Source organism: Phaenicophaeus curvirostris, chromosome 16, assembly GCF_032191515.1.
Source record: "Phaenicophaeus curvirostris isolate KB17595 chromosome 16, BPBGC_Pcur_1.0, whole genome shotgun sequence".
In the NCBI taxonomy this organism is placed as follows: domain Eukaryota; kingdom Metazoa; phylum Chordata; class Aves; order Cuculiformes; family Cuculidae; genus Phaenicophaeus; species Phaenicophaeus curvirostris.
Genome location: NC_091407.1, coordinates 7,015,051 through 7,028,865, shown reverse-complemented (window position 1 = coordinate 7,028,865; position 13,815 = coordinate 7,015,051). Strand labels below are relative to the sequence as shown.

General features: G+C 56.7%; 1 protein-coding gene across 1 annotated transcript; it reads right to left on the bottom strand.

Annotated features, from left to right (window-relative positions):
• Positions 1-1,392: 1,392 nt before the first annotated feature.
• NATD1 (N-acetyltransferase domain containing 1) lies at positions 1,393-11,980 on the bottom strand. Its single transcript, XM_069870432.1, has 3 exons — positions 11,857-11,980; positions 5,392-5,510; positions 1,393-4,673 (listed from the first exon to the last, which is right to left on the bottom strand). The coding sequence occupies exons 1-3, from the start codon at positions 11,951-11,953 to the stop codon at positions 4,557-4,559; spliced, it is 333 nt and encodes a 110-aa protein (XP_069726533.1). The 5' UTR covers positions 11,954-11,980; the 3' UTR covers positions 1,393-4,556.
• Positions 11,981-13,815: the final 1,835 nt, after the last annotated feature.

Here is a 13,815-nt window from a genome sequence, read left to right as displayed (position 1 = left end):
GTGGCCGAGCGGCGGCATTGCTGGGACAGGCCTGAGCATCGGACTGTCTGGAATGTGGAATGTAAACAGAGCACGTTACCAGCGACAGCCTGGCTTCGTGCTATAACCCAAATCTACCATGCTGTCTCTTGGGAGGAGCAAACCCCACGCTCCCGCCTGCTCAAATTGCAGCCCTGGGGCCACATGTCACTTGTCATGTTGGATCAAATCAAAACTGTAAATAAGCTGTGCCTTTTCCCCCCACCATCCCCTCCAACTTTGGCATTTCCAGCTATTGAAACTCTGGCCTCAGCCTCCGTAGCTTGCACCCAGCTTTAGGAAGCGACGCAAACACGCTGTGCTGGGAACCCAAGAGCCGATGGTCGGGCTTTGCTCCCTAGGGTGAGGAGCGCCAGCCCCAGGAGGGAAGCGCGTCTTCCTCTGAGTCACCTCCCTACCTGCCTGCCTTGTTTCCAAAGAGCACAGCAGGGAACAAAGCCACCAGTGAGCTATTTAAATATTTTCATGCCTTAATGTTTTCAGACATCTTCAATGGATGAACGCAAGCACTGAGTGCCAGCTCATGAGAGGCTGCATTTGCAGGATAATTCCCAAAGACTGTTTGGCCTGGAAGCTCAAGGCAGGACTGATCAGCCAGCAAAGGAGAGGAACCAGTTGTGATCCCACTCACCCCAAGCTCTACACAGTCATCATGAGGTCAGCCAGCCCTAACGACCCGAAATAAAATGCAAAAGCTTCAGCCCACACCTCCCTGTTTAGTTGCAATGGGAGCATGCTGGGCTCGCTTGGGATCTGGCTCCAAGGTGCTCCGTGATGGGAGAAGGGCGCTGCAGGTAGCACCCAGGTTAGGTGATAAAAAGACACGAGTGGCTGCTCGCACGGAGCTGTGGCCAGCACCGGGCCTGGGATGAGGAATCCTTTGTCCTGAACCTAGCAAGGGTCTTACAGACTCTCCATCATCCTCACCGCTTGCATGGGGTCCTTCTTGCAGAAGGTGCTCTTCCTCGTGAGGGAAAGAAGCAGCATTTTCTCCAGGTGAGGCAGTAGGAGAGTAGCTGACAAATACACCAACATGCAGATCTGCTGACTTTGGCCTTTTCTCCCACCATCGAGACACTGACAGACACGTGGCAGCTACTGCTCAAGAGATTTGGGGTTAGATTTGATAGAGGATGAAAAAAGGATTGTTTACATGTACGTAGAAACTAAATACACAGCAACAAGGCAGTAATAATCATACCCTGGACACAGATGGGAGAGCAGAGTCCTTTGACAGGACCCGTGCAACGGGGTCTCTGCCGAAGTGACCCAACCTGGTGCTGACAGAGCTGGGGACGCCTGAGGTCCCCCAGGCCTGCAGGCACCTCCTCCTGCCCAGTGAGCCACTGCGGGTCAGTTAAGCCACACTTTTTATTGTATTGTATTCCATGCAATATGTTCATGTTTTATAGTATGACAGAGGGAGGGATAGAGATAAATGTTAGACATAAACAAAAGCAGAAAGGTCTTTTGTAACAGGTCCTGAGAAGGAAAGGCACATTGTAACCACCAAATTCAACAGAACGGAAACCTTGGACAGAGGAAGACAATGCTGGAAAGTGGATGAGGGAAAGGGTGCTTCAAGTTGAGTGATGTGAAAGCAGGTTTGACAGCAATCTGCATTTCCTCATCCACCAAGGTCTGTAGTTCAAAGAGGTTTGGGGACCTCAATATTCAACCACACCACTTCCACACTGCCATTGCTGGAGAGAATCCAGGATCCCCATCTCCTCCAGGCTTAGTCAGCACCAAGGGGCAACACAGGACTCAAAGCTCCTTTCTGCAGAGACAAGCTGGGAAAAGGTGGCTGGTGGAAAGTCAGGAGAGAAGGTTGCCCAACACCAAGGGAGCCGGAGCCATCTCCCAGCCAGCAGCGCCAGATCACAAGAGCACCGTGTACCGCGGCGTCGCTAGTAACCTGTGAGTATTGCTATTCGCCGACGTCAAGAACCACGGTGAGGGAAGGCCTGGGTGGAGGATGGGCACAGCAGTGAAACGCTTGGCACAGGCACTGGCACACGTCTCCATCAGGTCAGACACCTGAGAGATTGTAGCACCTTGAAGGGAAGCAGCAGCAAAACCATGTGCTGTGCCTGATTTAAGGCAGCGATTGCCACTTGTGATCCGGCGCTGGGAAGCACGATTTTCCTGCTAAAGCAGCACAAAGGGTGCCGGGACCGGGCTTGGACGGTGCTGTGACCACTACACACTCTCCAGCGAGCCACTCCCATGGGGCAAACACAACGGGGTACTTCTGGGAACCCTCATGCAACGGAAAAGAGCACAAAACCAGGACAGAGGCTTGCAGTGCTGGGCTTACGCTATTGCTCCCGTGAGGCACCCAGCCCCACTGTGACAAAGATACAACGGTATCTGATCTTGTCTTGCAGGAGAGGAGATGGTTCAGCCTCCCCTTGGGATCAAGAGCAGGGATGGTTCTGCCACCACTTGGCTGTAACAGAGCCAGCCTTGCTCTTGTAACTAGACGTTCAAGTGTGTTTTGCATGTTAAAGGATTTAGCAGCCCAGATTTCTTCTCAAGACACTTTAGTTCTGTTACCTGCAACCCTTTCCCAGTCCCTCTAAGCCATCCTGAAGGTCATAGCCAGGGTGGACGAGGCAGCAAGAAGGTAGAAACACGAGGCAACGGCAGGGCTGAGCCTGATGCCATTCCTGAGCAGCACAAGCTGGAGGTGGCTCTGCTGCCAGGCACACGCTCCTCCACAGGCAGGAGACAGACACAGGTCTCACAGCCTGGCCATGAGGTCCGGCACAAGGTCTCCAACTCCAACCAAACCAACCAGGAGAGAAGGGTGCATGAGGTTTTGCCTTTGCTGCCAAGGACTTTACACAGGACTCTAGGAGAGGGCTGAGCTGCCTCTTGGCCAGGGCTTTGTTCGGTCCGTGGCACAGATTGTAAACTTTAGTCCCTGCTGAGAGATAAGCTGGGTCTAGATTTAGCCTGCAGGTGATTTAGCTCCTTCTGCTTGGCTGCAGCTCCCAGTAGCTGCTCAGGGCTGGCGTGCCAGCAGCACCATCTCCTCTGCCGCAGCCCAGCCCTGGGACACCATGAAGTCCCACGATTTCAGGGGAAGATGCTCTGGGATCTCCCTGGAAAGGCTGGGTAAGGCAGGGCAGGCAGCAAGCTGGAGCCAGGTAGTGCCCTGCCATCAGTGTTACCTCTACATCTGACTGCAGCTGAGCTGTGCTACGAGGTCATCATCCATGGAGGTAACAGCATGATGCAAGGGTGTTCCTGCTGCTGGCCAAGGACCCTGCGATGCTGCCAGCACGCTGGGCTTGGAGCCGCGAGGAGGCCAGCAAGCAGTTGGGGGTAATGCTGAGCCAGGGCTCCTTTCCAAACACCATAGGAGAATTGATCAGCATCCAGGCAGAGGCATCCACATCAAGCCCTGGAGATGGGCCAGGACCAGGTTCCAGAGGCCTTACCCCCGATGCTCTCAGGATATAATGATGTCTCAAGGCCTTGTGACCTGGTGCAGACAGGGGTGCAGAGCTGGAGTTGAGAGAGACGGGGTGGAGCCTTCCTCTTCAGCTGCAGGAAACCACCCTGGTGCCCGCAAAAGTGTAGGATGACCCCTCACTGCTCCGGCCAGGGCTGGCTGGGGGGGCTGGTGCTCCTCTCCTGAGTAGACTGGGTTCCACACCAGCATGGTCAACACTGATAGCAGAGAGCAGAGACAGGAACGACAGCCCACGACCCTGCAGGGATGCCGTGCTGGGGTTCTGTACAGCAGGCTGAGCAGGAGCTGGCATCTCTGGGAGCAGCACCTGCAACTCAGCTGCCTTTCTTCCCCTGCACACTGACGCTGCACATGCTCTGCCACAGCCCCTGCAGCCGAAGCCCACTGCTCACATGGCTCCTGCCTCTAGGCTCTAAGGTGTCACCATCCCAGTGTCTCCACAGACGGTGCAGCAAAGCCCCTGAGGTGCCACCATGAGCCACATGTTCTCATCCGTACGCCACGTGGGCTTGAACAAGGCCTGGTGCCCAACAGATACTTGCAGGGGATTAACCAGCCACAGGGCCAGGACTCCTCCAACACCTCCTTCTGTCCCACAAAGCTTAATCCACAGCATCTCCCCCAGCTGCTGGGAGGAAATGGGGGCTGGTTCCTCATGACCACCCCTAACCAACATCCCCCAGCAAGTTCAGAGCTGTTGCCAAGCAGACGGTAGAGGATGAGGTGCAGGTTGAGTCATCCCCTGGTTTTGTGGTGGAGTTTGGCAGAAAAATCATCCTCTTCCACCCCCTGGCTTGGGAAGGGCAGTGGGGAGCACCACGTGTGCCCAGAGCCAAGCTGGCCCAAGGGCTGTAGCCACGCTCATTTGTGGGCAGAGAGAAGGAGGTTGTGCCCACACTCATGCACCACATGGATGTGCTTTAAAAAACGGGAATTGTAAGTGTGTGTCTAGGGGGGTTCCTGAGACCGCAGAGAAGCAAAGGCCGCATCGAACAGTCAGGGACAGACGTGCTGGTGTCAGAGCAGTCCTGTCTTAAGGCTGCAAGTGTTCCAGGTACTGCGGCAGCGGGTTCTCCTTGACGTATTTCTGAATGTACCAGCACGTCAGATGAGCTTTCAGGTCCTCCTCCACCACGAAGTCCAGGGCTGCCTGCAATTAACCAGAGAGGACAGACGGGTTACAGCCAACACCCCAGCCTACGCTCTCCTCTGAGGCTTCACGGGGTCCACACTCCCATACCTGACACTCAGCTGGGGGAAGCAGCAGATGCCCTCACGCAGCCCCCGTGTGAGGCAGGGGAGAGCACAGCCATCCCACCACAGCCTCCGTGACGCCACAGGTTCCTCAGTTTAACCAGAAGTCAACAGGGACCCCTGGGTAACTCTCAACACATCCAGCCCCGTGGCTGCTGCACTGCAGGTGACCCAGCCACATCCCGTGGAGGCCACCTTTGTCACTCAGCAGCTGTAACCACAAAGCATCACCCCACACTTCTCCCTGCATGGCTGGGGGACACAACAGCAGGGCCCGAGGCAGGGAAAGGACTCACGAGGGCCTCAAAGCTTTGAGATGAGGAGGCCCAACCCCTGGAGAGGTGCCGTATCAGCCCCTGCAAAGGTAGGTGCAAGGAGGAAAGGGCCGAGGCAGGGTGAGAGGCTGGACGTGCTGGCACTCACCCAGCCCCTCCTTGCCTCCAGAAATAGGGATGTCTGACCACAGATTTCCATCCGCCCTGCCAGCCACCCATCTCCCATCAGAGCAGGGATGATTCCCACAGGACACGCATGCAATTCCCACGTAATGGAGCCCGGCTTCAGCCAGGGTCTCTAGCCACAGCTTCTGCCCTTCAGGGTGGCTAGGGCCATACCTTTGCGAGGTGCTTGGCTATTCCTCTCCCTCGATAGGCGTCTGGTACCTCTGTGTGCTGCAAGTCCACGATCCGCTTCCCCACATATTCGTAGAGCAGCACTGCTTTATCATGGCAACCTGGGGGATGTGAGAGAGGGATGAGGTTTGGGACCTACCCGAGGAGCTCCCAGCCCATCATCATCAGCTGGAGCTGTTCATGGGGAGCCCGTGGCAGTGGATGGACAGCAGACAGTTTTGGGATGGCTACAGCAGCCCTTGCACCCCGGGGAACGGCTGTGGTGCTATGTGGGAAGCTTGGCTTTCCATAAAAGCTGGATGCATTTGTTGGTGCACTGAAGTTGCGAGCAGAGAGAGGTCTGCTTGGCCTTTCCAAGCCCCTGCACCAGGGGCAAGTCTTCTAACCACATGTGAATCGCGGATGCGCCAACACAACTTGTTTAGGGTAGGAAAGCAGCTGCCAAGAGGGGTGAGATGTATTGATGGGGGAAGAGAGCAAAAAAAGGAGGGGAAGAACAGGACAGAGCTTACCAGTTCCTTTCTCTCTGCAGCAGAGTTTTTTTGTCATGGCATATAAAACAGGACAAGACTTCTTGGCCTGGTGTTGCAGCATTTAATAGACACACTTTGGGGGAGATGCTGGGAGACTCGAGTCCCACAGAAACACAGGAAAGCGCACACAGGCGTGCAAGGGGGTTGTGCACACACATTTACAAGCACACATACACACAGGTTTCCTGTTGCGACAGCCTGACCTTTCTCACTGCACCTCAATTACAGCAAAAAAAGAAGTTTCAGCACACATGTAAATCAGAGCAGAGTTAATAGCAGCCCTCCAGCCTCATCTGTAGAACCCGAGTTCCATCTCTGATGCGAACCCAAACATTTCATTTCTAGAGGGTTTCTGTATTTAAAAGTGAGTTTCAGAAATGCAAACCAATCAAAGAAACAAGCTGAATTAAAATAATGGAAACATTTCCTTTCTCTCCAATGATTACTGGAGAGCAAAAGGCTGAGAGGTTCACCTGCATTTACTCTGGTTTTTAGCTGAGGTCAGTATCTTTATTTTATTGTATTTCAGCTGACAACTCCAGCCCAGTCCTCCTGATCTCCTACGATTCTATACGTGGGCAGCTGTTTGCAAAGGGAAAGAAAGGACTGGCCAGCAGAAAGCCCATTTCCCTCAGAAACAGCTGCTCTGCACAACCTCTCCACACTGTCCTCACCCTGGGCAAAGCAGGCTGTAAACACCAGGACTGTTCCTGGGCTCTCCACGAGCAGCTCCAGGCATCACCCTTGTTTTCGCATTGAAAGAACTCCCCAGGGCTGGAGGGAGGAGAGGGGGAAGCAGAGGCACCTTGCTGCAATACAGTGGTGGAAGAAGCCAGCCTTGCTGCTACGCGGTAGCTTGGACACAGGGCTGCTCCCAGCAAAGAGAATATTACAAAGCTGAGGGAGCTGGAAGGAGCACTGACCCCTGAGAGGAGCAGCCCAGCCTCAGTTTTTTTGCAATCCCTCCAAAAGAGAGGGCACATGAGCAGAATCCACACTAAAACAGGGCATAAGAGGGATGTCTTGTCCCCTTAGACTTTGGGGCAGGGATTTTATCAGCCTGCACAGGTAAAGCCTGGTAAAACAGGCTCCGGTCTCAGCCAGATGGAGCAGTGTCCCTGCGCTGATGGTGATGATGTTTGACTCACAGATGCTCCCCTGCACAGTTCCTCGGCTTCAAGGCCACCGCGAGCGAGGAAGTCTGAGTCAATGCAAATCAGCACAGCAAGAAAAAGGAGCAAAAGGAGCCTGTGCCAGGAAAACGGCAGCACTGGCAGCACAGCGGGGCCCCAGCCTGCCCTCCCTCGAATCGCAGGGTGCACAGAGAAGGGGAAGCTTTTCCAGGAGGTGGGCGAGGGACCAGGTCTAAACACCATCAGACACAAGTCCCCAGGCTGGGTGGCTCCCGAGCGCCAGGGGAACAAGCCCAGCACTGAGGAAGGGCCATGGCAGGCACCCAGGGAGACATCAGCACCTTCCTCCAGCCCATCCTTCACCAGCCCCCTCTCCCAGGGCACACATAGCACCTGCCTGGCGATGGGTTACAGTGGCATCAGCAGCACAGCAGGACCTGATCTGCCAGTGCGAGGCGTCTCCCCGTCCCTCAGCAGTGGCCCCAGCCCACAATGCACCATTGTGTGTTGGGACCAGAGCAGGGCAGGGGCCTGGCGAGGGCTGGCTGCTGCCCTAAGGCCAATTCCACGCATGGCTGCTGGCCTTTGGAGGCAGCCCCTGAGCTCCAGCACCCTTAGGGCACTGCTGCAAAGCCATCCCCCTATGAGAGCAAGGGGGAGAGAACAGACACCAGCCCCATTTTCCACCCTCAGATCAGGAAAGCCCAGAACCAGAGAGCAGCTGAGCCAAAAGGTGTTGCTGAAGCTGCACGTGAGACAAGCTGAGAGGACGGGATGTCCTGAAGAGCTCATGCATCCCAGGCCAGGGCTTGCTGCATGCTGACCGTGCTCCTAAGGGAGCCACTGGCACGTTACTACGGAGAGAAAACACAACAGAGCACAACAGACAGAGCCAAGCAGAGACGGCAAAACTGTCACAGAGAGGCCTCGCTTGCTGGAGCAGCAGCAGTGGGGGACTCTGGTTTGCAGCAGTTTCCTGTTTAGGAGCTCTCTCAGGCGACTGCAGCACAGGAGATGAGTGGGGATGTCTCGATGCAGTGTCCGGCAACCAGATCCCTCCATTCCTGCTGCAGATGAGGCAGCTTTCCCCTCCTGGAGGGCATCGGTCCCAGAAGGGAGGAAAGCACCCAGGCATGACCTGCTCCAGTCTTCCTAATAAACCTGAGTCTGGACTCCTGACAAGGAGCTCTCGAAACTCAGATCAGCAGCAGGCAAAGCAGGAGCTTCCAGCCACTGGATCCTGCCCAAACCCAGCTAGGGAGGAGTGGGAGGTTTGGGAAGTGTGACTTGATGCACCCGCACATCGAATGAATGGGAGTGCAGATGTGCAAGAAGCAGAGAACCGGAGCAACTCAACGCATGCGGTGAGCCACTCTCCTGACCAGACAGCCTGATATGTTTTATGAACATCGATAATTCAAAGCGGCTGCCACTAGAAGTGCTGGTCCCCTGCCCTAAGCAGCTGTGCCAGCAGCTGGACAGCCCAGCCGAGTGCTTTGGGTGGGGGTCTCCTGGATTTCTTGTTTTGACCAGAAACTTTATCTGTGATCAAAAAAACCCCTCCGCAACTATTCCTGACAAAACCGGCCCATACGATTCCCACGGAAGTTTTTAGCTTTGACAAATTGCTGTTTTCCAACCCAGTCACTGCACAGGGAGGTTTCTGGCTGGCTTGTGTTGTTAGTCACATTTCAACTGATTACAGATCCAGTTGGGCTTCCTTCAACTCTATTCTCAGGGGGATAACAAAGCTCGGTGAGGTCTGGTTATAATCAGCTTTACTTTCAGCTTCTCAGTGCTTCTGCATTTGGGATGCAAGGAAAAAGCGAATGTGTGAAGCCACTGTTGAAAGTGAAGCCACTGTTTCTGTCCGAGTTTTAGGAGCCATGTGCAGCGACAAAGGGAGAAAGGGGAGCAATGAGCAGAGAAGGGAAATACAGGGCAACCAGAGAGCACCGAACACAATTCATCTTCTTTGCATCCAGGGAGGGAGTCCTGATGTGAGGTTACACTGGGGCACAGAGCCAAACACAGGACGATGCTGAAAACAAACACTTCCACAGCTGGTTCACAGCTTTCACAGTGCCTCAGGCCTCTTGCTACAGGGATTTCTATAAAAACACCATCATGGAAAGTTTTCTACCTGACACGGCGCTACTGTAAACCACCAAATCACGAGACCAGCGATTACTGGATTTGAGCAAAGCCTGGCTCCTTGGTCCACAATCCCAATGCACTGTGTTTTCCCAGAGCATCATCCACACTTGACATCTAGCTGAAAGTAGGATCAAGACAGCAGAGACAAGCTGACCCTGGAGCTGCAGGTTCATCCCACTGGTTGCTGTTCATCTCTGCCACAGTGCAGCAACACGGGACAAAAGTGCTCTCAGAGGGATACGTGGATCACAGCGACACTAAAATCTGTGCCTGACTCCTTTGTCATCATTCCCCTGCACCCAGCAGGGAAAACCCACCAGAGCATTCAGCATCACTGATGCTCACCATGCCAGAAGCAGGAGGGATGAAGAGAGCAGCCCGGGAAATAAACACACTGCAGCGACAGTTATCTCCCGACTACCTTCCAGGGCTCGGCTGCTATCAGCAAATACCTGACAAGCAGAAAGAGAGGTGGTCACCCGCTCTCCATGGATATTAGTGAGCCCAGCAGCAGGAATACCGTCACACCAGGACGGTGCTCTGCTCAGCTTCCTTACATGGCTGGTGCTGAACTTGCAATGAAAGGGTTCACTCGCCCTGAACAACCAGAAAAATCCACCCTGATCACTGGGATCCACCTACAACCCTGGTAAAGGCTGCGTCTTCCCAAGCCACGGTCCCTTCCTGGAGCAGGAGCTTCGGTGCTGGTTCACACGCAACTCCCACCATGGGTCCCACAGCTGATTCACTCCTGAAGTTCACCTTTTCCAGACCCAACTCATCCCCACTCAGCCACCAAACACTACTTGGCCCACAGCGTGGCTGGAAGAGCCTTTATTCCCTCACACACAATAAAGATTACAGTTCCCTAATAGTTGTTGATCCTTCACTCTCCCCTTTCCTTCACGCACGTACAAACTCCACCGACAACACTGTGTTACGGCTCTTGTGACGCCAGCAGGGACCCAGCACCTAGGACCTCATTTGATCTCTCTCTGTTTGAAATAAGCAGTTGGTGACATCGTTGCTCCGCACCCAGTCTCCTCCTTCCTTGCTCCACCACCACCAAGCCTCCAGCCTGTGCTTTGTAATTAGTGGTTGAAACAAAAATGAAAAAAAAGAGGAGGGAGAGAGAGTGTAAAATAAAATCCAGACTATTCCTGTTGTTTTCTCTCAAATGCCTCCTGCAGTCCGTATCATTCTGGAATTACTCACTTAATTTGTTTAGTTTTTTAGAAAGGGAACTGCCCTGCTGTTTCTGTAGGGCAGCCAGGCAGTCTCTTGTCCCCAGAGTGGTGCTCGGAAGGATTATCAGACAGGGAATAGAGGTTGGGATTGCTGAATATTTGAGATTAACCATTAAGAGGATGGCTGGAAAGGAATCGGTGTGCCACGAAGAAAAGTCAGGAGCCCTTACTTTTCAGTTCACTCTGCCCGATACAGACGGACGTGTTGGGGGGTCACCGTGTCACCAGATCTCTGCTCGCAGCAGCTTTGCTCTGTGGATCCTACCAAACCAGCCCCCGAGAGGCTTCCCTGCAGGAATCCCACCAGGAAAGCCACCCCAAAGCTCAAGGAACGACCCTCAGCACCAATCTGGCATGGCACCTCCATGCCATCCAAAGGCACTTACTCCAGGGAGTTACTGAGGGGAGGTTTAGGCTGGACAGTAGGAAAAAATTCTTCACAGAAAGGGTCATTGGGCACTGGCAGAGGCTGCCCAGGGAGCGGGTTGAGTCACCTTCCCTGGAGGGGTTTAAGGCACGGGTGGACGAGGTGCTGAGGGACATGGTTTAGTGTTTGATAGGAATGGTTGGACTCTATGATCCGGTGGGTCTCTTCCAACCTGGTTGTTCTATGATTCTACGATTCCAGCGGGGCCCAGCGAGTCTCCGCCACGGCCTGCCCAGGGCTCCTCACCCCGACACCAAACCAGGGAGCCAGGAGACCCCCAGATCTCCTGGGCCAAGCTTCTAGGGGGGCACGGGGGCAGGTCCAGGGGGGTTCAGGAGAGGATGGGGGGCACTGGGGGGAGCAGAGCAGCAGAGGTGGGTGTACAGAGGGGCTGCAGACACGGTGACGTGGAAGAGGGGGGAAATGAGGGAGAGAAATAATGGAGAGGGGTGAAACTGGGGGGGAGAAGTGAGGGGGGAAAAGGGGGATAAGCAAAATGGGGAGAGGAACACAGGGTGAAGTGGGGAGGGGGGAAACGAGGGACAGGCAGGAATGGGGGGAGAGGGAGGGGTGAGGGGAAAGAGTGGGAGGGGAGAGGGAAAATGGGGGGCAGGCAGGAATGAGGGGGGAGGAATGGGAGGGGGAAATGGGGGACAGGCAGGAATGGGGGATGAAGAGTGGGGAGAGGCAGGGGTGAGGAGAAAGGGTGGGAGGGGAGAGGAACAGAGGGTGAAGTGGGGAGGAGGAAATAGGGGACAGGCAGGAATGAGGGAAGAAATGGGGAGGGGGGAAACGGGGGGCAAGAAGGAATAGGAGGAGGGAAGGAAGAACGGTACCGAAGGGAGGGGGACGGGCCCTAAATTGGGGGGGGGGGGGGGAAACGAAACGGGAGCTGTGCGCACCGCGTCTCTCCCGGCGGCAGAGGGGAGCCCCGTCCCCCCGTCCCTCACCGTTGAGCCGCACGGTGAACTGCCTCCGCTTCCGATCGTGCTCCACGCGGATGGGGCAGCCCTGCTCCAGGAGGCCGAGCGGCGCCGCGTGCGCCATGGCCGGGTCGGGCCGGGCCGGGCCGGGCCCCGCGCCGGCGGCGGCGGCGGCGGCGGCGGCAGCGCAGGAAGGGCCAGCGGGGCGCCGCGTGCCCGCCCGCAGCCAATGGCCGCGCCGAACGCTTGTTTTGGTACCGCCGCCCGGCCGGGAACGGGCTGCGCCCGCCCGCACCGCCCGCGGGGCCCGCCCAGCGCGGCCACGGAGCCCCGCCCACCGCCCGCAGGCACCGCCCACCGCGCCAATAGAGCCCCGCCCACCGCAAGCACAGGCCACGCCCACCGCGACCATAGAGCCCCGGCCACTGAGGCACAGGCCACGCCCACAGTGCACATAGAGCCCCGCTCACCGCGGCATAGGCCGCGCCCACCGCGAGGATATAGCCCCGCCCACCGCGACACGGGCCACGCCCACAGTCCCATAGAGCCCCGCCCACCGTCGCGCAGGCCACGCCCATCACGTCCATAGAGCCCCGCCCACCGCGGCACAGGCCACGCCCACCGCGACAATAGAACCCGCCCATAGCACCACAGGCCACGCCCACCGCGCCCATAGAGCCCGCCCACCGGCCACATAGCACCGCCCGCCGCGCCACAGGCCACGCCCACTACACATATAGCCCCGCCCACCGCCACACAGGCCACGCCCACAGCCCATAGAGCCCCGCCCACCGTGCCTATATAGCCCTGCCCACCGCACCCATAGACACCCGCCCACCGTGACCGCAGGCCACGCCCACTGCACCCATAGAGCCCCGCCCACCGTGGGATAGACCCGCCCACCGCGGCACAGGCCCCGCCCCTCACAGCCCATCCCACAGCGCTCTCAGGCCCCGCCCACACACAGCCTCAACCCGCGGTGCCCATAGAGCCCCGCCCACCGCGATCGCAGGCCCCGCCCACAGAGCCTCACCCATAGCCCTCATAAAGCCCAGCCCCTCCCGCAGTGCCCACAAGCCCCTCCCACAGCCCCACTGGCTCCACTCACAGAGCCCCGCCCCTCCCACAGACCCCGCCCACAGCACTGCAGGCCCCGCCCAGCATGCTCTATATCGCCCCGCCCACAGCGCCCCCGCGCGGCGGGAGGCGGCAGCGCCGGCTGTGCCCCCGCCCCCAGGTGCCACCAGCACCTGTCCCAGCCGGTCCCTCCGGTCCCCCCAGGCCCGCATCCAGCTGCTCCTCTGCAAAGGTGCTGGCGATGCTCTGCCCTGCAGGGCAACCCCTAAATCTCGCACCCAAACGCTCGCCCAGCCCAAACCTGTTCGGATCAGCCGGGTTGGAGTTCAGAGCCTGTTCTTCATTCAGAAATTCGTAGGGCCAAATGGCAGGAGGGTCCCCTCTGCCCCCACTCCTGCTTGCCCAGCCTGGGCGGTGGTGACATCCACAGCTCTTGCATCAGAGCTCATAACCCTGCGGCTGGGCTGGAGCGGAGTGTTTTTAGGAAGGCTGTGTTGAAAGACTTGAAAGGCGGTGAATCTACTACGTCTCTCGGAAAGGTAATTGCTCCCCCTATTAAAAACCTGTAATTTAGGTCCCATCTGAGCTTTTCTAGCTTCAGTTTGCAGCTGCCAGATCTTATGCCATCGCTACTTTATTCCAGGTCTATTTGAGGCACTGGTCCCCTGCACAGACGCACGACTGAGCCTGCCCGGGGTGGATGATTTCCCCAATTTTGATACAGGGTGGGGGATGATGTGATTGAGAGCAGCTCTGCAGAGGCCTTGGGTGCTGGGGAGGAGAAGCTCAACATGAGCGGGTGATGTGTGTTCACAGCCCAGAAACCAACTGTGTGGCTGCATCAAAAGAAGCGTGGCCAGCAGGGGATTCTGCCCCTCTGTTCCTCTCTGTGAGGCCTCATCTGGAGGA

Coding starts and splice junctions, on each gene's coding strand:
- NATD1 (XM_069870432.1), bottom strand. CDS start 11,953: ATGGCGCACGCGGCGCCGCTCGGCCTCCTGGAGCAGGGCTGCCCCATC. Junction 5,511..11,856: donor GTTCACCGTGCGGCTCAACG/GTGAGGGACGGG, acceptor CACATCCCCCAG/GTTGCCATGATAAAGCAGTG. Junction 4,674..5,391: donor TAGCCAAGCACCTCGCAAAG/GTATGGCCCTAG, acceptor GGTTAATTGCAG/GCAGCCCTGGACTTCGTGGT.